This window comes from Dermacentor andersoni, chromosome 11 (genome assembly GCF_023375885.2).
Source record: "Dermacentor andersoni chromosome 11, qqDerAnde1_hic_scaffold, whole genome shotgun sequence".
NCBI classification, from domain to species: domain Eukaryota; kingdom Metazoa; phylum Arthropoda; class Arachnida; order Ixodida; family Ixodidae; genus Dermacentor; species Dermacentor andersoni.
Genome location: NC_092824.1, coordinates 114,158,083 through 114,180,448, shown reverse-complemented (window position 1 = coordinate 114,180,448; position 22,366 = coordinate 114,158,083). Strand labels below are relative to the sequence as shown.

The 22,366-nt window shown below is 46.6% G+C and overlaps 1 protein-coding gene across 1 annotated transcript in view; it reads right to left on the bottom strand.

Annotated features, from left to right (window-relative positions):
- LOC126539626 (uncharacterized) overlaps window positions 1-13,134 on the bottom strand; it is a 32,299-nt gene extending 19,165 nt beyond the window's left edge. The window contains exon 1 of the mRNA XM_050186513.3: window positions 12,757-13,134. Coding sequence (XP_050042470.2) covers window positions 12,757-12,806 — 50 coding nt within the window. The 5' untranslated portion in view covers window positions 12,807-13,134. The remainder of the gene's footprint in view (window positions 1-12,756) is intronic.
- Window positions 13,135-22,366: the final 9,232 nt, after the last annotated feature.

The following is a 22,366-nucleotide window of genomic DNA, read 5'->3' as shown; positions in this document are numbered from 1 at the left end:
CTCAATAGGCGACTGCGGAGCGCTATGTGAGACGCTCTCGTTTCTTTCTTCGGGGTATCTCTTTAATTTTACTTTTTCAATGTTAGTCCCTTGAATTATTCTGAACCAGTGCCGGTATTATCGTCTGCTAATCTTTCCGTTCAGGACTTAGATACACTTTCTTTGTCCTTTTCGTTCAGGTCTTAGACCTATTTGTCCTTTGTTTTTTCTCTCTATGGAGGCTTGGAGCGTGGGGGTGACTAGTTTATGTTTTGTCTGATACAGCTTATAAGTAGCCTGTGCTCTCCTTGCCGTTGCCTAAAAATATATCGTCTGTTTCTAGTTCGGCATAATTTGCTTGTTGTTAATAACATGCGTTTTGCTTGTCCCTGCTTCGTGCTAAAGGAGGTGGTAAGAAGACATCTATCATGCTCAAACACTGTTCTCCCTGCGTTTCTTTCTTCTTGGGTGTTTGTTAGAAGTTATAAATTGCGCTACGCAACTTTCCGCCACATGTTGTCACTTTTAGTAGTAGTCGTTTGTTACGTGGGACATACGTGTTTCACATCTGTATCAATTTACCCGCGCCCGATATGGCGCCTGCTGATCGGTTTAAGACATGGTAAAATATGGTGATCGGTAGGAAATGGCAGGGGAGACAGCATAAAGATTGTCACTGGGTTAATAATTTGAACATCACTTTGCATTTCGAACAGTTGGTAGTCAAGTCCTTGCAGATCCTTGTGCGTTTTCTTCCTCTTTGTGGTTCTGCTGGGGAAAGCGAATAGAAGTGGAGTCCAGCTACGGAACTGTTGTTGCTTGCGGCTCAATTGTTTCTCATCCTTTCTCATCTTTTTTTTTATGTTTGTATACGTGTGTGTGTGTGTGTCAACTAGGACGACAGACTATAGATTATCGCAACTGAAGGTAATTGCGAAGGCGCAAGTACGCTACCGGTACCACGAAGCAATGACACTCGTATGCGAGCGCGTAACATGTCGTTTTTGGCTCAAGACTCGGCAATCGCACAGTAACTCTGACCAGTTGATGTCTGTCAAAAGTCAGATATAGGAGAAGTAACGATAAGCTAGCCATCGGGTACGTTCTATTGGCACATGCAGCATTTCACTAGCCACCAGATGACGCACACAGGAGAAGACAGCATTTATACTCGCCTCGATGTATATAACTTCGCTGCGGAATGTTCTCGCCTCTCACGATATATGTGATACTCTGGGTAACGCCGTAATAGCACCATCGTAATCTTCTATAGGTATTCATAGCTCCCATTACAGCTCACCAACCGTTGTTACCCTAATAACAATTTTGAAATTCCCAATGGGGGCGACATTTCAGTGACGGACACTAAATTTGGGTCAGTATTTCGAGGTCTGGGTGCATTTGCGTGTCTCGTGCTCGCCAAATATCACGCGCTCGCCACATGCTGTTTCTCCGCCCTCAGAGGACGCATACATCGCCCGCTGGCTGGCGAAATTGCGTCGCGATGAGTTGCAACGAAGTTTGGAACACAATTTCGCCACTCGCATGGTGAAAAGGACTGTCACGATTACATTCGCGGTGATCATGACAGCACTTTTATGGTCATCGTCATTATCTTAAGAAAGGACCACGTGGTAAAGCATTTGACGATGTCGCCTGAAGCGTGAGCTCGCGTGTACTTTCGACCGAATCGCCCCGAACGTGCTGATAATAGTTCCACGCGAATATCCGTTAGAAGAAGCCGCCGTAAAATCGGGCCGGATCACGAGGCCACGGAGTGGGGGCACCACAACCGCTGCGACGTCGGAAGGAAGGAACAAAACGCTCTGAGCGCCCCCACATATGGCCCCGTAATGACAACTGCAAAGCTGCGAAACGACAGACCTGCGTGCCCTGTTATTTTCGCGGAACCGCCTATTATCGGACCTTTGCGTGTGTATTGTACGCAACTGAAAACATAGTGAGGTCAGTAGCACGCTCCGTATAGCGTAGTTTTTATTATTCTATTTTTGTAGTCGGGAATCATGGTCTGAGGTGTGCGAAATACCATGGGACCGTGACGATGGTTTAAGCCTTCTGCATATAGTTGTTTTTCTCGTCGTCTGCGTGCACCAAACGGTTTCGTCTGCCCCCCTGACAAGAGCGTACTTCACGCCGTATGCTCGCTCTGTCTGCTCTTCCCGAGTACTATCATTGATCTTAGCTTGGCCGACGGTGGTTGGAATTATGAGCAATTCCGGTCCTGCGTGCTCACCGGCCTCACTTTTACAACCAGCTTGCCGTATTTAATTCCTCTAGACTGCCGAGACAGGTGACCTAATGCTCCAATGCTTTCTTCTACTTGCCTTATAGACATTTCGTCGTCGGCAGTCCTCTTAACATACTAAGGTATGCGCGTCTTTCGAGCTGGCGGGCGTCAATTTGTTCGCCTGATAATACAGCAGACGACGCCTCGGCGCCCCTTAATCGTCTGCCTGAAAACGGGGACCGCTCTCATGTCGTGCTAGAAGACGTGCAGAAAATGACTGCATGGAGGATCGTGAAGAAGTCGTGAAACCCCTGCGCGGTTCTGTGCTCCCATGTCCATTGCGACCGTTCAAAAAGATCATTAAAACAGCCGCTTTCTATGCAAAGGTTCAAACGTGCGCGTCTGCGTCCGTAGTCGTAATTCTTGTCGTCCGTTTATGGTATGTAAGAGAGTGAAAGTGCATTAGGATGGGCGTGTTTGCGCGAGCCAATTCGCTTTACGAGCCTCAGGTCGTAAATATGACTGCACCGAGACAACGTTCGACGGATCGCAGTTCTGTGTCAAATTTTGTCGCTCCATTATTATAGCACGACCATAACAGAGGATATGAGTGCATGTTGCGTAATTCGAATAATGCTTTGCTAAAATGAGTATAATTCTGTACGTCGAATGATTACGCGGCGTTCCGGGCTTATATTCGAATGCGGGCCTATCCTTACTAACATAACATTGCAAAGTACAAAACACTCCAACTGCCTTCCTAGTGAGGAAAAAGAAAAGAAACGAAAAGGAGGACGGAAACACGACGTAGTTGGTGTTTTTCTCACGTGCTGGATACATTTCTGGAAAAAATGCAGTGATTATGACGTAACAGGTAAGTGTGCTAGTTGAACGGAATTAATCATCTCACATTCACTGTAAATTATAACACTCACTGTAATTACTCCCCTGCATTTGTTTTCGCGGTTCTTAACGATGCATTATAGCAGAGTGTACGCAGCAATTAGACTTACTGATGCGAGAACATCTGCAACGAAAGAAAGAAACCGCTGAAGAACACGTCACGCTCGCTGCCTTGGTGTACAGTGTACGCACAGTATAGGAACGCGTACTACTTCAACGCTTTCGCTTTAACCGCTGTAGTTTTTTTTTAAGATTTCCGCAGGCACATTCGCGTTCGTGGGCGAAGGTGTTCAGCGAAGCCCAGCCGTTCTTTGGGCGGACACGAAATATCGTGATCCACTGGGCGTGAAAGGTGAGCACGCGGAACGAACTAAAGATGGTGTTGAACGTGAGTTCGCATTCAAAATATGCGAGTGAAAAAAAAAAAGTGACACGGATGCGTTACGGCTATGTGGGTTGCTAAAGATTAGACCTGCGTCTACACGACCGAACAAAAGCACGGCATGGTCACGCCCTGTGGGATGTGCGAACGTGTCCGTCGAAAAAGAGAGGTGTTGCTTTCTCTCTGAATAAGCAACACGTGGGACTTGGAAAGTGCGTCGCGTTGCGTACCTGGCGGTTTGCGCGATTTCATCGGGAAATGCCCAGTTTTTAGAGCTCGTTTACGATTGTCGTATTGACACCGATTATATCGCGACATCTTATTCGCGTGTAGTTTAGAGCAAAGCTGAATCGCTGACTGATTTCTTTTTCTGAGCCTAATTTTTCGAAGCCGACGATTATGCCGACCCTTCCGCAATCACGACATCAACCTCAACGACCAATGCATCACGATTGCTGGCCGCCTTACGCGACTATTTCGGTAATAATTCGTAAACAGTTATGTTATTCTTAGGTGCAGATAATCATAGCTGCCGATTTTAAACAAACAATCGAAATGTTGATTTATCAAACAGTTTTTAGTATACTTCATCAAGTATTGGTATTTTTATTGAGTTAGGTTGTAGCACAATTTTAATTTTATTTTATTCTGACATTGGGAGGGCTGAGTCGGTGTTGGCAGGCCTCATGTTTGCAAACGAAAGGGGCACTGCAGATCGCGGGTTCGCCTCCAGCTCACACTATACCATCCACCAAATTTGCTGATTCACCCCTAAATTTTTTTCTGGTTTGTCGTTTCCTTTCCTCCCACTTAGGTAGCAAAAAAGTAGCAGTTCGAGTAATGACAGGGACGAAGAAAGCGACAAGAACAGCGCTGACTTCACGCGGCTTGTACTATATGTTTTTCAAATGAACTTGACATGCGGTATCGTTATTTCAAAAGTGCAAGAAAAGGAAAGACGTGCAAGGCGAAATAAAATAAAACATATATAAAACAGATAGCAATTACATTAATAACAAGCAATCGAGCGAAAGAAAACAATAAATTAAGAAACGCGACACTATTGCTGAAGTGACATGGTTACCATGAATAAAAAAAAATTACCTCTTGAGTTTATCAACTAAGGAACTAAATGTTTCTGGTTGCATGTGGAAGCAATATCACTTAGACAACCGCATATATATATATATAAATATTTTAACAATTGTGTGTCTTATTATTATTATTTTGTTTGTTTCTTTCACGAATATTGTTTCTCTTGCATTTTTCTTCGTGGTGATACTGTATATCACATTGTTCTTGGCAAAAGAAAAGATAGTTGAAAGTTAGCACTGGTTCTGTCGATTTCTGTGTCCTCGCCAGCTAAACTCTACGCTAGACAGAATGCGACAGAAGGCGCAAAAAAAAAAAAGACAAGAAACATACAAGACGCGCAAAGAAGAAACGATAGAAATGCGCTACAAGAAAGCACAACAATCTCCTTCCAGGCAGAATATTTTTTAGTGAATATCGTAACGGAAATCGCATTTAATAATGCGAATACAGAAAGATACACTGACGTACGGCACGCCTGGACGCCATGGCCGTTAGATAGGCGAAGCAAAGAAGCAGTATCGACCAGATAATACTGAATCACTGGGCGCTCGTAAAATGAGACCCTGTCGTATTTTTCGGTAGGGATAGGAACCCGGTCCCGTGTTTTGAAAAACAAGCCGCCAGCAACTGCGTTCTCCCATGAAGTGCATCCACTTATAGATAACCCCGTCGTCTTTCTCGTTGCGACCGGGAACATCCACGTACGGTATCAAAGGACTCCCGCCAGTCTGAATCAGTCTGCGCCGCCCGACTCGCATCGTTAGACAAAGTAGACCTTACTACGCTGGCCGCGCGCTTCGAGATTCGAGCGCGATATGTGGAGCAATCCATTAAAAGCGGACGATAAATTCCGCCGGAAACTTGAGATAACTACCGTGGACTCGATATATGCCGCTAAACGGGAGGGGGATACCCTGGGAACTGGTCTCTGGAAGCGGTGCAGGTGCGTATACGAACGTGGTGGTGAGGAGGAAAAGACCGAAACGACAACCACGGCGGCCGGGGGGATCGCACCCCGCTTCGCTTCGATATCCGAGGCGCATCTGTAATGCCTTTCGGGTGGTGCGATCCGGTCTGCATTCTGGATGCTGCTGCCTTCCGCGCCCGCCTTTTTCCTTCCTTCCTCGAAGGCGCGTCGTGAGGCGGTCGCCGCGGCCATACGCTGACCTACTGGCTTCGACCGGCTAGTAGCCAGTCTTCCTCGTCGTCCCGTCGTCGGGGATTACCGGGTCAACGGGCCGGACGGACGACCGGGCCCCAACTGGCAACCAAGACGGCAACACGCAGCGACAGGAAAGAGCGTAGGAAGAAGCAGAAGGAATAAAGAGGAGCAGACTGGGGATCGCAGACGACGCATGCCGTGGGAGGAGAAACGCGTACAACGCAAGAAAAAAAAAAGATAACGTCAAATAAAACAGAAGATAATGAAGACGTAGAGGGAAACAAAAGAAAACAGACGCACAAACAAAGAAGCAGACGAAATAGAGGGAAGAAGAAACTGTCAAGCGACGAAGTAAACACAAGACGCGCAAGGTGAAGAAGAAGAAGCAGACGAGGACACAAAAACAGAAGCGCTATGCAACCAAGAAGCAGAACAGGGCAGACGACGCTTCACAAACGCGTAGTCGTGAGAGCCGAAGAGTAGGCAGTTCCGTTTCTGCTAGAAGAACGATGAAGGAAAGAGGGGAATTGGTAGGGGCTCGTGAGATTGCGTTCGTTGAGAGGTCGACCGCCGTAAAAATGACGGCACCGTCGCCTCCTTTCCGCAGCGTACGTATTCCGTGTCAAGGACGTACGGGCCCCGTCCGTGTTTTGTGCCGCGAACTTGACCTGCCTGACTGCCTTACGCCTCGTGTATAAACTTCTGCGTACAGCCTCCCCATCGAAGAATGACGGCGCGTCGCTTTTGAGGAAAGAAGCGGATGGAAGGACGCTTGCAGAGATAGAGATGTCGTTTATTTCAGTCACGGCCTGTTCGTTCCCGTATGCAACCGTGTATACTATGGTAGAACCTATTATAAAGCAAATAAAAATTATGATATGAAGCTCGGCTAGTGCTTCAATAATGCCGCTTTATCTACTGCACTTTGCCTGAACTTTATTCGACTTTCCGCCTGCAATAACGTTATTAAATTAATATTCTGACTATTATATATGTATAAGGAGATAACTCTGTTGCATTTAAGTTGAGCAGATACACAAGTCGTCTGCAAGGTCGCACTTGTCTTCAGTTGCGACAGAAAGCAGGACCCATTGTTAACAACGATCTGTTTTCAAACAATGGTACTCCGAGAACGGAAGAGGCAACTTGCGTCTCGTAGTTATCGCCGTCCTAGAATGCGAGGTGCCTCTGCGGAATAAGATGTGAGGTTGGCCGCCCGCTTAGCTAGGGACTGGCATGACCGCTTCCTGTGTCAAGACGGGCATGGCCTGTTGAACTTGACCTGATCTAGTTTCTTGGTCAATCGCGGCGCAAGGCCTTTCAGGGGTGTGCTGATTGGATTCCACATTAAGAGTATGTTCGAAGTGCCCGAGCTGTTCTTTTTATGGGCACACCAACGCGCCAAGATATCCAAGCTATCCAGGTGGTTCATTTACCAACAATAATTTAGGATGCGACCATGCCTGATCATTTGGTTTTCTTTAGAAGGAGTGGCCAACTTTGATTTTCATTTCAAATTGGTGTCCGGTGACACTTTCTCCACTGAGGTCCTAGAAGACAAGTATAAAGTCGGTGCCTTGGCGATAACTTCTTTTTACGAGAAAAAGGAAACGAAAAGGTACCTGTACAGCGGCCCCCACGTTTCGCCTTAATGAAGTTGAGATACTCATACTATTCCACCGAGAAATACCCAGTGATCCGCTCTGACATTATTATGAATGAAGCAACTAGGTGCGTGGCATTTGACTGAAAATTCGCTAAGCGTTGAATTGACAATATAGTATGTGGACATATCTAAAAAAAAAGAATCCAATGCTACAACCGTCGGTCAGTGGGACGCCCAGATTACAAGCCCGACCCCCGAAGACCAGCATTGTCTGGTGAGAAGGGCCAGCTCAGGCCCACGGCATCCTGGACAAAGGGACGCCGCCCACCTCGGACGATTTCACCGCCAGCTCATTTCTATGAATAAAGTTTATTCCTCTAAACATGTTAACCGACATAAAGAGAAAGCAGCCATTGCAGAATTTTGAGGTGATTCCACATGAAAGAGAGAGAGCGGGAGAGAGATAGAAGAAGTCGAAGAAGTAACAAGGAGGCTGGGCACATAGTATTTTGTATCAAACTGAATAATAAAGAAAAATGGAATATGTAGCTGATGTTCCCTCAGGGTTCTTTCTTTTAGTGACTTTCCGCTTTTTCACTAAGCTTTGTGAGGCACACCCAAAAATCTAGAAGGATCGATTGAACAAGGACCTTTAAGACCCAAACAATGCAGCTGCTGTCAGAGATGCCACACAGTGAAAGGCTCTGGATTTATTTGGCCACCTCGGGTTTTTAATGTGTACCTAAATCTTAGCATAAACAAGCGTTTTCGTATTCCGCGCCCGTGGGAATGCGCTGACCGCGGCCGGCTACCCAGCACTCGACCACGAGCTGCGGAGCAGGACGCCACAAATACTGAGCCACCGCGGAAAGTGTGTAGCTTGTAAAGCACCCTCATGTTGGTGGTGCAAAAGTGACATTCTGGGGAAAAACGAAAAAACTACAGAGGCATGTCTCTCTTTCTCCCTCTCTCTATTTAAGTCATCTTTGCGCTACCACTACGACAGTATGTGAGGGCACAGGCCGCCTTGAGGAACTTGAGAAGCACCACGAGTGTGTCCCTCGCGGAATTCGTGTGGCAGCTGGGCCCACTCCTCGAATGATTTGATTCGGTGGGCTCGATACATAGTGCGCGTATACGTAACGCCTCGTGTCTTTTTTGCAAGGCGTCTCCGGATGAAATGCTCCATTTTCGTTGTGTTGTTTGGGTGTCCGTGATTTCGGGCCTTCGCACCCAACAAGTCAGAGAAGTAAAACTACACAGAGAGAGAAAACAAAAACGTGCGCTGTTTTGAGCGTCAGTCTCGCTAGTTTGACACGACAAGCTAGTCTCCTCACTCGCGCGACACGGAAGCAAGGAGAAGCAGAAGTTCTCGTCAATCGTGTATTTTCATTTAATTTAATAAATACTTTGTCCTCCTCGATCATCTCGCCTTTTTTTTTATCATAACTTAAGGTCTCGCTAATCACGCGTGCTTTGTGCGTTTCTTTCTTCTTCTTTTTAAAAGGTTTTACGAACGCTTTTCGGCTACAATAGCGACATTGCCGCTCGTTGTAGTCATGTTCCATGAATGATCACCGTGGAATCGTCGTGACAGCCCACGAGTTGCGTTACGACAAATAAACGATTCAATGAATAAATAATCAAATAAAACAGATATGCATAGCCGCTTTCTGAGAGATTGGAACAAGTGAAACCGCTACAGTGTTCGATGGTCCAACCACGTTATTGATAAAGATTTCGCGGATCCCACGCACTGTGGGAATCGGTGGACCTAACTCTTCTCGATGTCTTCCATACTCTCGCAATACCAGGTTTTGTGGGGCAGGTAGAACACGCCAGTACGGGTGGCCATATTGAAAAGTACGAAACGCAGCGCTAGACCCGAGACGTGTCAATACCCCTCTCAAAAGCATGATCACTTGCCTATCCCAACCGGCGCCTGTAGCTCTTGCTATGACGGTTCGCTGCTGAGGCCGAGGTCGCTGGTTTGGATCCCTGCATCGGCAGCCGCATTTAGATGGAGGCGAATTGCAATAACGCTCGTTTACTTAGATTTAGGTGCACGTTAAAGAACCCCCAGGTGGTCAAAGTTAATTTGGAGTCCCCCACATACGGTGTGCCTCATCATAAGATCCTGGTTTTGACACGTAAAACCCCAGGATTGTGTTAGATTAACTTGCCCCTCCCAATCGAGGCGTTGGTCAAGTGTCCTTTAGCGCAACCACGGACTGTACGAGCATCATTTGCGACATGTGAAATCCAGCTCCGCTACGCCAATAGAGTGTTCACCAAACTCTTCCTCTACAACGCCGCAGCTCTCCTTCGTGTTTCCTCTCTAAGCGCGCAACTTTGTAAGAAACGCGCTCCTCCGCTATGTCTACTCGGCGAGACGTCGACTCGAAATCCAGAGGAACAAGCAAAGAAGCTTGGTCAACATGCTACACCTGAGCGTCTCTAATGCGATAACATCATTGAGGGTCAACCCACCTAAGCCTATGATTGCGTTCGCTCCAAGTCCGGGATTACAAAGCATGACGACGCCCTTTCGAGGACATTTTGCACTTATAATGCTAGGATCTGCACAACAACTTCCCATCTCTTATTGCCACTCTTCGGGATTGGCCCAGTTTGGATTATATCTGCGGTATCGGTCCGTTTTACTCGGCGAGACACGCCACGACACGTCGAACGCCGGGGGGGGGCAAAGAAACATTTTGCCCTATAAGGTAGGAAACCAGGGCTGGGATTCGGACGCACCGCTGGTATCTCCGAATTGGATCGCTGATCGCTCACCAAGCGTAATCGAATTCCTCCTTATCGGATCGATGCACGGACGCGCACCGACGCGAGAGATGCTTAACTGGTGAGCGCATAACGGGTATCTTGGTTTGTTGGTTCTGCATGTATGTGCAGTGGAATTCGGCCAGCTAGATAGTGAAATGAAATATGACTTGCTAAACAGTTGCAAATGTGTACTTCCAGGGTCGTATGAAGGAAGTCGTGCTTTTAGACGCTAGGAGATTCTCTCGTTCTTCGGGTGTTCTCAGTTTAAAATAAAATATTATCTCTCTTATTTCGTCGCGTGATGTTCGCTAGATTTACGAATACCAAGCTCGCTTATAAAATTAACTTATATTGCGTTTTAACTATAGCACTCTGCAATACTCCTGTTTCCCACTCGCACAACGGAAAAAAAAAGTTTGACATTCCAAGTTATTTAATGAGGAGTGACCTTGCAATGCACTCCTAACCAGCGGTCATTATCGGGGTGCGATATAGATGCATGTTTAATCAAAGTATTTTGAACGCAGCACACAGCACCACGTATAGCTTAATTTGAAAAGCGAATGCTATTTTCACTGGAGTATGACTAAGCATCCTCGTTCCGTATGACTATGATTATGGCTGCACAAAGCGTGAGCGCCACTGAAGAAATAGCATGTAAGAAATGCGAGGTTACACAATCTGCAATAGGGGGGGTGATTCTGTAAGAATCCACCTAGTGGACTATCCATTTCGGCCGCTGCTGATTGTATGCAGCTGTACGAGCGAGGAGGAAACGAGCGGCCCTAGCCAATCAGCAGCGCCCGAAATGGACAGTGCACTAGGTGGACTTTTACAGAATAGTTAACCAGGTCCTGCGCTTACAACGCGTACAACTTTTTTCCGTTATACGTCTTGAACGTAGAAATCACTTGGAGCAAACGAGTACTTTCACCAACCATGGGCATGAGCATCGATGAAATGCGTATGGCGCATCAATTTGATGTGTGGTGCCCTAAACGAAAGTGACACGACGCAGCACTCGCTGCAATATGACAATTTGAACGTAAACACATGAGCAACAATAAGAGAATAGAACTCTACGGAGGCAGTCATCCTATTGAACTAACGACATTCATTAATAGATTCATCGATCGATTGATTGATTTTCTGTTATAACCGCGCTTCGGAGGTGGTCCTGTGGCCGTAACTGCATGATTTGAAGTGCACCACTCGTTTCGTTGAAGCTTAATAGTTTTGAGGTCAGGAATGCCAGCCATGCCATGTGCAGAGGTTTCACTTTGGGACAAAGTTTCACGTTGAATTTGTGAACTTTTAGTTAAGCGTAAAGAACTTCCCCAAACAATTCACGCGGGCTAATGGAAATTCCTGGGGCCTTTCAATCCGTAATCACCTTTCCCCATGCGAAGTAACACATAGGGGAACATGCACACGCCGGCAGAAACCCCTGCATATCATTATAAAACTTTTTTTCTCTTTCTCCCTTGACTCTCTGTTAAATCATGAGAGAGAGAGAGAGAGAAAAAAAAATTATGTCGCAATACGAGAGGATGTGGACAGGTATTGGTTTACCTAGCACTGCAAAGAAATTTCTGCAGTTCCAATAACTTCAACCTTTCTTTCTTTCTTTTTTTTTTTGAGTAATTGATGATGGTGTACGTGACGTCAGCTTCGCCATTACCGTCGGATAGGTGCTAACACTGCACGCATTTTTACAACAAAAATAAAGTATTTTTGTACAATTACACTCAATTTCATTTTCTTGAAGTGTGACCATGAATCCCAAATTTTAAGTTCAGCGAAATGAGCTTTGGGGGTGTTTACAGTGTTGCCGAACTCATTGGGCTTCGGTGATGTGTAATTTTTTTTTCTCGCACGAACTGAGAAAAGAATAGATACGCAAACAATGGTTGTGATTCAGCCATTATAGAGCGCCTGTCGTAAGACGGCAGCATACCTGTATTTTACTCCCTAGGACCCAATAAAAATGCATTAACCTCTGGCTGTGCGACCCATGCTTTATGTTAAGTAGCAAACAAACTGCTGTAAAAACAACAAAATTGTACATGTAAGTACACTACTTAGGTTTGCTGAAATTGTAGCGTCAGACCCACAATTCGTCATATTATATATATGGATCTGTAAGGGGCTAAGTATGAATTCTGGCACTTTGCATGCGAAGGAATCCTCCAAAAACGGTCTTATCAGTGTGCTTTATGTCATGCGGATATGTGAATTCTCGCACATGTCGTCTGCTTGCAGTGAAAGAGGTCTCAGTTTCGTGACGGTAACACTGTCAGACAATTCGCTTGCAACGTGACGTCGAAGGAAATCCAACATGGCGATAGGTCGCACCGTGGTACTCTCATACGTGTTTTTGGCGTTGATTCATTTGAGTTTGGTGTCTCGTTCGTCTCACAAGTTCGACTGGATGGAGAGGAAAATGAGGGTGAAGCCAATTGAGTATACGTCTATCGTATTGGTAACTGCCTCTGCTTCGCGGCGATTGCATAAGTGCGTCTGGGACGAGTAAGTGACGCACACTGGAAAAAAAAAAATTTCAGAACTGCAGGTTACATGTAGCATCGACTCACCTGTTATTCGAGTAGCTCGCTGAGAAGTGACGTTGCCTCTGCGGAGACATCGACTGTGGTGGCGGTTTGGGAGAGGAGTACGGCGGAGGGAGACCGACGGTCACAAATCCAGGGTCGTCGCGTCACGAGAGAGAGAGAATCAAACAAAACAAAAACAAAATGCGCGCTAGGCCGGCGGCAAGGCTTGTCTGCAGCCGGTGCGCGTGTGTCTCTTGTGCAGACGTCGTCCGTTCGGCTGTGGGGGTCCTCACTTGCTCGCTTGCCGGACACGAGTGTGATTGTGCGGACAGTTTACCTAGGTGCCCTCACTTTACGTTAAATAACACGCCAGGCGGCGCCACGGGCGCGCCGTCACGTGACTCGCCGCATCCTCTTTCTCCGGACGCTGCCATTGGCCCGCCGCCCTCGAATCGGTCGTCACCTACTTTGCCCCGCAGCAGCGGAGAACGACGCGGACGTTTCGGCTACGCCGTAAGACGCTGCCGCCGTAACGTTACGCAGCTTGCGCGACGAAAGGAGGGGCGAGGAGGTACTCGGAGACGCAGAGAGGCTCCATCACACGGAGCGAAGAGCGCAGGAAAAGAAAGATAGAGGAATAGAAGAACGTGCGGGCCGAGGAGGACATGTGTCGCGTCGCTCTCTCCCAAATTCGAAATAAATGGTGGACGGCGCTTCTGCCTCGCTAGCTTAATTTTCGTGGGCTGCTTCTGCTTTTTCTGTTATTTTTCTTTTCGTCTGTTTGTCTTCTGCTACTTCCTTCTGGCGCCTCGCTTCGATCGGGAACCGTGCAACCTTGACCGAATCAAAGGAGCGTGCGCGCTCCGAACCGCCCCCCCCCCCTCCCCTTGCTTTCCTCTCTCACTCCTCCTCTCCGCCTTCCGCATACCTGGCGAGTCGTTCAACCGCCATGTTAAGGTGAAGGTCACTTGCGAGCTTCAACTTCTTGTTTTGCTCTCCTTCTGTTGCACTTTGTACGCGTGTTTTTGTTTCTAAATATGTCTCCCCCTTACCATCCACCGGTGTTCGTGGCTTCCCCTCCCGCTGTACCGAAGGAAGCAACCTACGAGCGAGCGAGGAATCCTTGCCGAGAAGAGACGACGCTCAGGGAAGCGCGGAAACGCGGCGTTTGCGTCTGTACGCGACCGCCTAACGGTTTTTCTGTCTCGATCTTCTGCACGAAGACGTGCGCACTGTTCGGCGTCTGTTTCCGCGTTGCACACGACGACGTGGAGGGGATACGCCTTTTCCTCGTAGGTTTGCCGGACGCGATAGATCCGGGCGCCAGGATTCGCCAACGATAAGGGGGCCGTCACGCTCCGTTCCGTCTGCTTCGGGTCATTTTTGGAGCAGACGATGACTTTAGGAACAGTCATTGCAGACGTCTCCCAGGAAAGCAAGTAGAGGATAGGAAAAATATGGTATACCGAGAGAGAAATAAATAAACGATAACGAAACGAGGCAAGCACGAACTACAAACTGCACCTGGTCGCGAGAGGGAGGCAGGAAGCAGTTTTGGGGCAGTGTTATTGTGTAATACAGAAGCAGACGGCGAGGAAACCGCTGCGCGCCGATGTAGAAATTGAATGGAGTACTTTATGACGACACGAAGTGGGGGGAAGGACGCCCGTGAAACTTAAGGCGTTTCCGCTGTAGGGGATGGTGTTTTGAAATCACGAAAGCTAGGATCTTGGTGGGAGCAAAGCCGCAATAAAGAACGTGGTGTGACAGGTTCTGGGGCAGTTTCCGCCAACGACAAGGAAGATTTAAGCATCTTTCCATTTGCTTCAGGCCATTTTCAGAGAAGGTACGATGTCTTTATTAGCAGTGGTAACAGACAGAATAGCTTGGATGGAATTTTCTCTCTAGAAAATAAAATATGGCAGTGTAAAAGCGAACGAGATAAACACGCTTTACATGAAGACAGTCGCTTGCGAATTCGAGAAAGTAATTCGGAACAGCAATTTACGTAATACAATAACGGGCGGCATCTAATCTCTATAGAATTTATGTTAAATTTGAATGGACTGATCGTAACACGTAAAACTACCGTATATCGCGACGACTTTGCGCCTGGAGAAGCTCTTCTGAAACCATCGAAGAAGGAAAGAAATTATTAATCTTTTTATGCGTCTCGAGGCCGCAAGTCTGGAGATGTCTGAAATACGTATAGCTCAGGTATATTCTTTATTGTCGAATGTAACACAAAGTAAACCCCCATAATCTTTAATCTGAATGCATTAGGGCATATAAACCTCCTCCATTGAAATATACAAATGTGATGGAGATTGTGTATGTGTGTCTGTCGTGGTTATGATGATGATGAATGATGTTCCACATGCCCGACAATGACTAAAGAGGTGAGCACGTGGCGAGCATTTCCATAGCGGCCTATAAGCATATCAGCCCAGGCTTTTCTTTGTATGATGTACTGTTTGCTGCACGTTAGTGAAATTTATTAAACCACACCACAAGCCCGCGCAGTTGTATAGTTCTTAACATAGCATTTCTAGGCACTGCCCTCCTTTCAATAGAAACTCGCCTATTGCTTACTAGCTATAATGAATATAAGCAACAACATTGTATTTATTCGATCATGTTGCCAAGCTTGTGTGGTACATCTCTAAATTTGCTTTGTCGCGTGATTTCCAGCCTTTCTGTGGTAACCTTGTCCTCGGTAAGTTTGTAGGTCTTTGCAAGAACACTTTTTGATGTTATTGTTGTTCTTCCTTTGGAGAGATGGCACATACTCACCGTGGTGGATCGGTTAAGAATGGGGCTGTTTTCAGAAAATGGATTAAAGAAGTTTTGAGAAAAAAAAAATACTAGGGAGACGCGTATTCTGCTTTGTGTTCAAAGTGGAAAAGTGACAACAGTTAAAAGCGGGCACCGACCGCGAAAGTTTATCAAAAGAAAGACGTTGCCTGTATATTCCCGACCAGATGGGTTTCCGTCCAATTCTTGATTTCTAAGTGGAAAAGTCGCCATGCTAAAGCTAATCGAAAAATAGGTAAATATCAGGATTTACTGTTTTAGGAAGGCAGCCGATTCGTGTCAGGAATAAAGTCTATCTCTGTGCAAACATTCTGGTAGCTGCATCCCAACGTGGAAGCTCCAAACGAAAACAAGACGGGGACGTTCATGCTGGCGCTACGCTTGCGTGTAGGGGCCTCGAGCAAACTTATTCCCAATCGCTGGCACGCAAGGAGAGAGGGGTCAATTGTGTCCGGTTCACCGCGCTGTATACACAACGGAGATGCCGCGAAATCGTCCCTGTGTGTATAGAGAGAGAGAGAGAAAACAAGGGTAGGAAAGGCAGGGAGGTCAACCAGAACAGCATCCGGTTTGCTACCCTACACTGGGGGTGGGGGAAAGGGGAATAGAAAGAGGAAGAAAGGGAGAGAGGAAGCACTGAGTACGTGTGGGAGCGACACCATACACAAGGACACTATAAACGGTCTGTTAAGCCCGTGCACTTCAAGTACCGCACTAGTGCACGAATCGCTTTTCGAGCCAGTGACGGGTGTGGCCACGGTCCGAGTATCTTTGACTCGGTGAAACATCTCGAGTCCAGTCTGCGTAAAGTTGCCCGCAGAGAGAGGCGTTGGACATCGTAGCGAGGGCAGGTACACAATAGGTGCTCGATGGTCTCCTCGCACCCACAGGAGTCGCACATCGGGCTCTCGGCCATTCCCATACGGTAGGAGTATGCGTTCGTGAACGCCACTCCCAGCCACAAGCGACACAACAAGGTTGCTTCGCCGCGGTATGCGGCAGCGTAGGCTCGTTAGTGTAACCTCTAATTTGCGTGTTGGGCAGAATTGACGGCTCCAGGGGTGGCGGTGGTAGCCAGAATACGAGGCCAGGCTCGGTCGTCGTTGTTAATCTCCGCTAGCGGCAGTGATATAGGCGGTCGGGGCAACGGCAGATTTAGTTTGGTTTGGTTTGGTGCCTACGGATATGACTCAACCCACTACGGGGGATCGGCGATGAATCAGGTGGCAGTAGGTAAAAAGGGAAAAATACTTAAATTGAATTAAATAATTTATGAATGATATAATTAATACTAATCGTTAATATCAATTTTCAGGCCATATATTTGTAAAACTTGAAGTTCATATTTTTGTGCTAATATTGAGGAAAGTAAGACCATAGTAAGACAATAAAATTAACATGGCACTCCTTTTTTCTTTCAATTACAAAATTAAATAAGGCATCACATACGTTCCTATCGCAATGCATTAGTGCCGACGCCCCATGAGGCACTATCGCTGGAAGCGTAATGACCAATCCAAGTTTTCGAAGGGGACCTTCTGGAAGTCGTTTTCGGTGCACGTCGAATCTGCGACACTGTATAAAGAAATGTTCCATAGTTTCAGGTCCGTTGCAATAAAGACATTGCGGGGAAGGTGCCAAATTAGACCTTTCGGGATAAAAATTAGGTAGTGGTATTCCGCAATCCATTCTCGTGAATGAAACTTCAAATTTTCTTGTTGAACACCATCTGTTATGCCAAGGGAACCTAAGGTGCTGAAAATCGGTATTATTTAGTACACACTATTTGTTATGTTTTCTTGTACACAAGATTTTTAAAATCTTGCGGCCGTGGTGTATTCCGAAGGCATCAGGATCCTCAGTACCGGTCCTTTAAGAGATGCCGCTGCTAGCGCGTCTTCTGACTCGTTTAAAGTGAGTCCCCTGTGTCCTCGTACCCATATCAAACGGATGAGCGTAAATGTTGAGGTATAGATGAATAAAATTGTCGGAGAATGGTACATGAATTTGGCACTAATAGAGCACAACAAATGGATAAGGAGTCGGCTATGATTACGGCTGAATAAATAGATGATTTGAGTTTTCGTGGAGCTAGAATGATAGCCTATAAGTATTGGTGTAATGTCGGGCAGTCAAAAAGCGGCAGGATCTCACTGTTCACACGCTGTTCACGTATGCCTCTTCGTTTTTTCTTTGTCTCTTAAAGTCTCGTGTACCGTAATAAGTTTGCACTCAAAATTGTAGGGCCGTAAGTTCATGGACATTCTACAAAGTTCGCAGAAAGACATCTGCAGGCTTTCTATTGGCTGTCTAAATGGATATTTTTGAAGACTGCAGTAGTTACGCTTTCTAGGGCGCCGCTGATTCAGGCAAAGATTTAAAAAAACAGACAATTTGGCGCGCGAGATCGAACCCACGAGGCTTACGTGGCAGAAGACGTGTGCCCTACGCTGCCGAATCCACCACCGTTACACCAAGAACTCGAAGCTGTCCGGCAGGTTCGAAGCGAGTTTGCTGGCTGCAAGCCCGTCTGGACGTCCTGCCACAAGGGCGCCGGTGCCCATCCACGTCGTCTGGCCTTCCCCACGCGCAGTCATCGGACGAATGCAGACGACGTAGCAGCTCGTCTGGCACGTATCCACGAAGTTGAGCGCGTCGTCTGGAACCGACCTACTGCTTCTGCCGCGCAGACTACGCCAGAATCCTCGAGACGGAAGTCTTCGGAAGCCAAAGATCGCGACGATGGACGCCGCTGCTCAACCTGTCCCTGTGATCATATTAGATCCCCGAGGCATGAGACCGAGGCGTTGCTGGAACGCCAGGTCCACTCAGGTGTCCATTATCCGGTCATTGCTCAGTTGGCCTCCGCAATCCTTCACCTCAACAGCAACTGCTCCGTGGCCACGTATGAGAAGACCCGCCAGGATCATCAGGTCGACTCCAGTGTTCTCCACTCAGCCATCTCACGCCGTTTGGCTGCGAACTTTAGCCTCGACATAAGGCCAATACTGATCGGCACTTCGATGACCCGCCAGAATAGCCAAAAAGCGTCCAGTGTGCTCCACCCGGGAATAGCGCACCTTGCCGCTCCGAACTTTAGTTCTCGTGACAAGAACGCTTCTGTCTTGGCGACGTAAACAGTCTTGCCTCGTCTCGCTTGTCACGGCTGCGAATAAGACTTCGTCCCTGCGTCGTGCTTACACAGCTATAGATCAGCATTGTTTGTTTATATTAATGTTTATTTTATATTGAAGAAGTAAATTACTGCGTTTCCTTCGTTGCGATTTTTGGCCTTTCTTGTGTATTACATGTAGCTGTCACGTGTAGCTGGCACACGCAGGTGTCACATCCAGCTATTCTCTGCAATCAGTAACCTGCTATTGTTGGCGCATTGTTTCTCGATCACATAACGGGCTTTTCTGTCTGTACAGGGCCTGTTAACTCGCACACCTGATGCTGAATTCGCAAAGCTTTTTATCCGTAAGGGCTCTTCGCCATTGGCTGTGCGGCTTCCGTATCGTGTGCACCGGTGTTGTGCACTCCCTCTTGATTCCCGTTTCTTCAAGCGTTTTACACCCGTTCATAAACAATACAATAACACTAGTAAGCTGGTAAAGTCCAGTTCGAGACGACGGGGAAACGCACTGGTGAAGAAGCTGGAGAGGCAGCGTCGTGTTGCAGACGACACTTTCGATTGTCGCCTTTGGACCTTGTGTAACTACCAGAGAACGTGCTGTCTGCTCTCATTTGTGTAGTAAGCATCCACTTGTCACACTTTGCCCGGTTCGTAAAACAGGCGGCAGGAGATTCCTGTCCCTCGACTCACGTGACAGCGTCGAGGAATTCGAACCCAAAACGGCGCAAGGCACAATGATAGGGGAGACCAACGTTACGTTGAACTTGAAATCATCCTACGGTTTGGTCATCTTGTTGTTTCATGCTTATTGTTTACGTGCCGTGTTCATGTTGCCGTGCTTAGCAGTGAGCTCGTTGTAATGATTTTAGCCCGACCAGGACGCTGCATTTGGGACTTTGTGGCTGTATGGATATCGCTAATTTATCAATACTTTCACGAGCAGCGAGAAAGACCGTGAAGATAGACAAATTTCGCGGAAGAAAACGCAGTTGACAAACAGAATGAGAAAAAAAAATGTTTTCTTGTGCTTAAGTTGCGTAGTGCCTCCTTACCTGACGGTTTTTATTTCTTCGTTTTATTATTTGTTGTGTGTACTCTTCATTACCTCTAGTGTGGCCAATCACCCTCATGGGTATGACGCACCTGCGTAGGCCATAGCAACAACAAATGTGGGTACGTGCTATTGATGGGAATCGTTATTCTCACCGTCATCATCCTCCTCATCATGTAGGAAGACGACCATTTCTTACAATGAGTACCAAACACCCCTAGCTTTCGGAACGTATGCAACTGGACCGCTGATGGTGAAGATTAGGGTTAGTCGGTTAATCTTGTCGAATATTCAGGCGCCGACAGGCAGTTTCGTTTCCCGCTGTTCTTCGAAAACATGCACACGATAAGGTATATCGGTGTTCTCTTTCCATCACTGTTCTAGGCAATTATATCAGTTTTCTTTATTGTTAATATTGTTTGGTAGCCCGAAGAAAAACAAAAAGACGCATTGGATAGTCTTTGGCCAATAGTTAATCTTATGTTACAGGACGCAAACGACTTGCGTGTTCAAGAATACGTGTGGCGTTAATGTGCAATGACACAAACAACAGTTGACTACCGTTAACGAACTCGAAGGGACTGTGAAACCAGAACGAAGTTTATAAATCCCTAATTCTGCAACAGAAACAGATATCGAAGTTCTATACACTGCACCTGTTAAAAGCGTATGTATATATATATATATATATATATATATATATATATATATATATATATATATATATATATATATATATATATATATATATATATATATATATATATATATATATATATATATAGATATTACAACTTACGTGAAATTAGTGTTTCCGAATGTCTGGCAAAAGCTCTATTCATAAATATCGCATAATAGTGATATCGTTTTTTATTGCTTATACTCTGTAATGCTGTACAATGATGCATTTTTAACGTATCATCAACATTAAAACAAAATAAGGTTCTTGGTTTGATTGATAATGCCCTTGTTTATTGTAGCCTGCCCCCCTTCCCCTCCTCCCACACACACGCACACCTTTTAGCTTTTTTTTATGCTCTGAAGGACACCTCTGTCCTGGCCAGAGCTATGTTGGTAAAAAAAGGGGAAAAAATTATTTTCGAGACCTTTGCTTCAGAACTCAGTTGTAATCAATCCTGAAATACTAGCATTGTATATATGCGTCACATTGCTCCTCATTTCAGACTTCGAAATTGGAGTAACAGAACAATGAAATGGAGGTACAAATTGCAGCGACACCAGAGGAGCATGTGAAGAGGTACATAACAGTACTAGGGACAGATGATCACTGGCATCGAACAGAAAACAGAAAATTTAACCTGAACTCGCGTTCTTGAGAAAAATGATGTCAGTGCGTGGTGCTAGCGTTGTTCACGTCGTGAAATGATGTTCAGCAGTTTCACAGCATTAACATACGTAGTTGTAAAAATAAGAAAAAGTTATGTATAACAATTTGGAAAGCGAGCGCGTGTTTCGAAAATGTATTGCATCAATCTGAGTTATTCAGTGTATCTATTCTAAGAATAGTGGAAAATATGTTCTGTTGTGCTTGCGCTCAACTTTATTTTGCTGGCAGCATTCTTTCATACGAGACGACGATGCCTTTGCCTGGTTAAAGTTCGGTGCTCATAGGCTGCGTGCTACCGGCGACGGATTACCTTCGCGGTTGTAACGAGGAACCCACGTCAGCTTTCGACATTTTTTTTCAACCACCGTCCTTAGACTATCTTCTTATTTTCTCGCTTATCGTCCACATAAACTAAGCAACAATGCTTATGCAGCCCAGTGAATCCATATACGTTTTGTACCGCCTGATGTCGGAGCAAATTTCACCAAATTCAAGACGATTCCGCAAAACATTCTGCATCACCGCCGCTTATCGTGCAGAAAACGTGTGGAATTATTGCGCCGCATATATAGAACGTTTGAGTTTGGGGAAAAAACAGATAGTGTGACGGATCTCGAGAACCGCGAGGCGTTCTTTGGTGGTGTATAGGCTCGCTCGGTCAGACGGGGTAGGTGAACTCGACTGACCCGTTTAGGCGAAACAGCCGGAGGCCCTCTATTCACAACTTCGTTCAACTTCGCCTCTTTCGCTTGAATTTCTCTTCGGGCGGCAGAGAAAGATAGAAAGACGAAAATGGCGAGAAACTAACGAATGAAGAAGAAAAATGGCAAAAGCAAAACAACAGACCCGTGTCCGTGCGAGCTTAAGAGAGGCGCGAAAAAAAAGAAAGAAGAATACCCCTCAACGCCGTGTTTGTACGTACAGTCATGGTATGGTGGGTGCTGTGTACGACGGCGATCCCGAGGCCGTTGCTCGCTTCGCTAGCGCGTGGTGTTGGAAGCGGCGAAAGCAAAGGCCGTTCTTCGAGACGGCCTCGAGGCGTTCGCGGCAACGCACAGCTCAACCCTGTGCCCCGTCCAGGGCAAAGACCTCTCGGCCGCGCTCAATCATGTCTGCACCGCGCACGGCGGACCTGCTCGAAGGTCGCGGATGGCTTCGTCAGGCGGTTCCCGAGCCACCTGCAGGTTCGTCTCGTGTTCTTTGAAGAAGCCGTGCCCAGGGTGGTGTGTGCAACCGTACGGGAAAACAGGGCCCACCCAATCCTGCTCACGCAGGCTGTTTACGTCCGAAAGAACATCCCGAA